Source organism: Vespula pensylvanica, unplaced genomic scaffold, assembly GCF_014466175.1.
Source record: "Vespula pensylvanica isolate Volc-1 unplaced genomic scaffold, ASM1446617v1 scaffold0025, whole genome shotgun sequence".
Lineage (NCBI taxonomy): Eukaryota > Metazoa > Arthropoda > Insecta > Hymenoptera > Vespidae > Vespula > Vespula pensylvanica.
Genome location: NW_025113232.1, coordinates 1485 through 2514, shown reverse-complemented (window position 1 = coordinate 2514; position 1030 = coordinate 1485). Strand labels below are relative to the sequence as shown.

The 1030-nt window shown below is 81.3% G+C and overlaps 1 protein-coding gene across 1 annotated transcript; it reads right to left on the bottom strand.

Moving 5' to 3' along the window:
* Positions 1–468: 468 nt before the first annotated feature.
* LOC122637390 (basic proline-rich protein-like) lies at positions 469–974 on the bottom strand (the record flags this gene model as incomplete). Its single annotated transcript, XM_043829488.1, has 1 exon — positions 469–974. A coding segment is annotated over exon 1 (506 nt), but the record flags the coding sequence as incomplete, so codon positions are not given.
* Between the last annotated feature and the right edge of the window lie 56 nt (positions 975–1030).

The following is a 1030-nucleotide window of genomic DNA, read 5'->3' as shown; positions in this document are numbered from 1 at the left end:
GCTTTCCGGGGTCCGGGGGTGGCGTGGCCCGGCGTAGCCGCCTCTCCGGGGCCCGGGCAGGCGTGGCAGGGCTGTCCGGGGCCCGGGATGGCGTGGCCCGGCGTGGCCGGGCTATCCGTGGCCAGGCGGGGGCGTGGCCCGTCGTGGACGGCCTCTCCGGGGCCCCGGCTGGCGTGGCCCGCCGTGGCCACTTCTCCGGGGCCGGGGCTCGCGTGGCCCGGCGTAGGCGGGCTCTCCGGGGCCCGGGGTAGGCGAAGCCCGGCGTGGCCGGCCTCTCGGCAGCCCGGGCTGGCGTGACCCGGCGTGGCCGCCTCTCCGGATCCCGGGATGGCGTGGCCCGGCGATGCCGGGCTCTCCGTGGCCCGGATGTGACGTGCCGCGGCGTGGACGGCTTCTCCGGGGACGGGCTGGCGTGGTCCGGCGTGGCCGGGCTCTCCGGGGCCCGCGTCTGGCGTGACCCGGCTTTACCGGCATTTCCGTGGCCCGGGTTGGCGTGGCGCGGCGACGCCGGGCCCTCCGGGGCCCGGGGGTGGCTTTGCCCGGCGTGGACGGCCTCTCCGGGGACCGGGCTGGCGTGGCCCGGCGTGACCGCCTCTCCGGGGCCCGCGTTTGGCGTAGCCCGGCGTGTACGGCCTCTCCGGGGCCGGGATTGCGTGGCCCGGCGTGGACGGGCTCTCCGGGGCCCGGGCTGGCCTGGCCCGGCGTGGCCGCCTCTCCGGGCCCGGGGGTGGCGTGGCCCGGCGTGGCCGGGCTCTCCGGGGCCCGGGGTTGGCGTGGCGCCGCGTGGCCGGCTTCTCCGGGGCCGGGCTGGCGTGGCCCGGCGTGGCAGGGCTCTCCGAGGCCCGGGCTGGCGTGGCCCGGCGTGGCCGCCTCTCCGGGGCCCAGGCTCGCGTGGTCTGGCGTCGCCGGGCTCTCCGGGGCCCGGGGGAGGCGTGGCCCGGCATGGACGGCCTCTCCGGGGCCCGGGCTGGCATGGTCCGGCGTGATCGGGCTCTCCGGGGCCCGGGGGTGGCGTGGCCCAGCGTTGCCG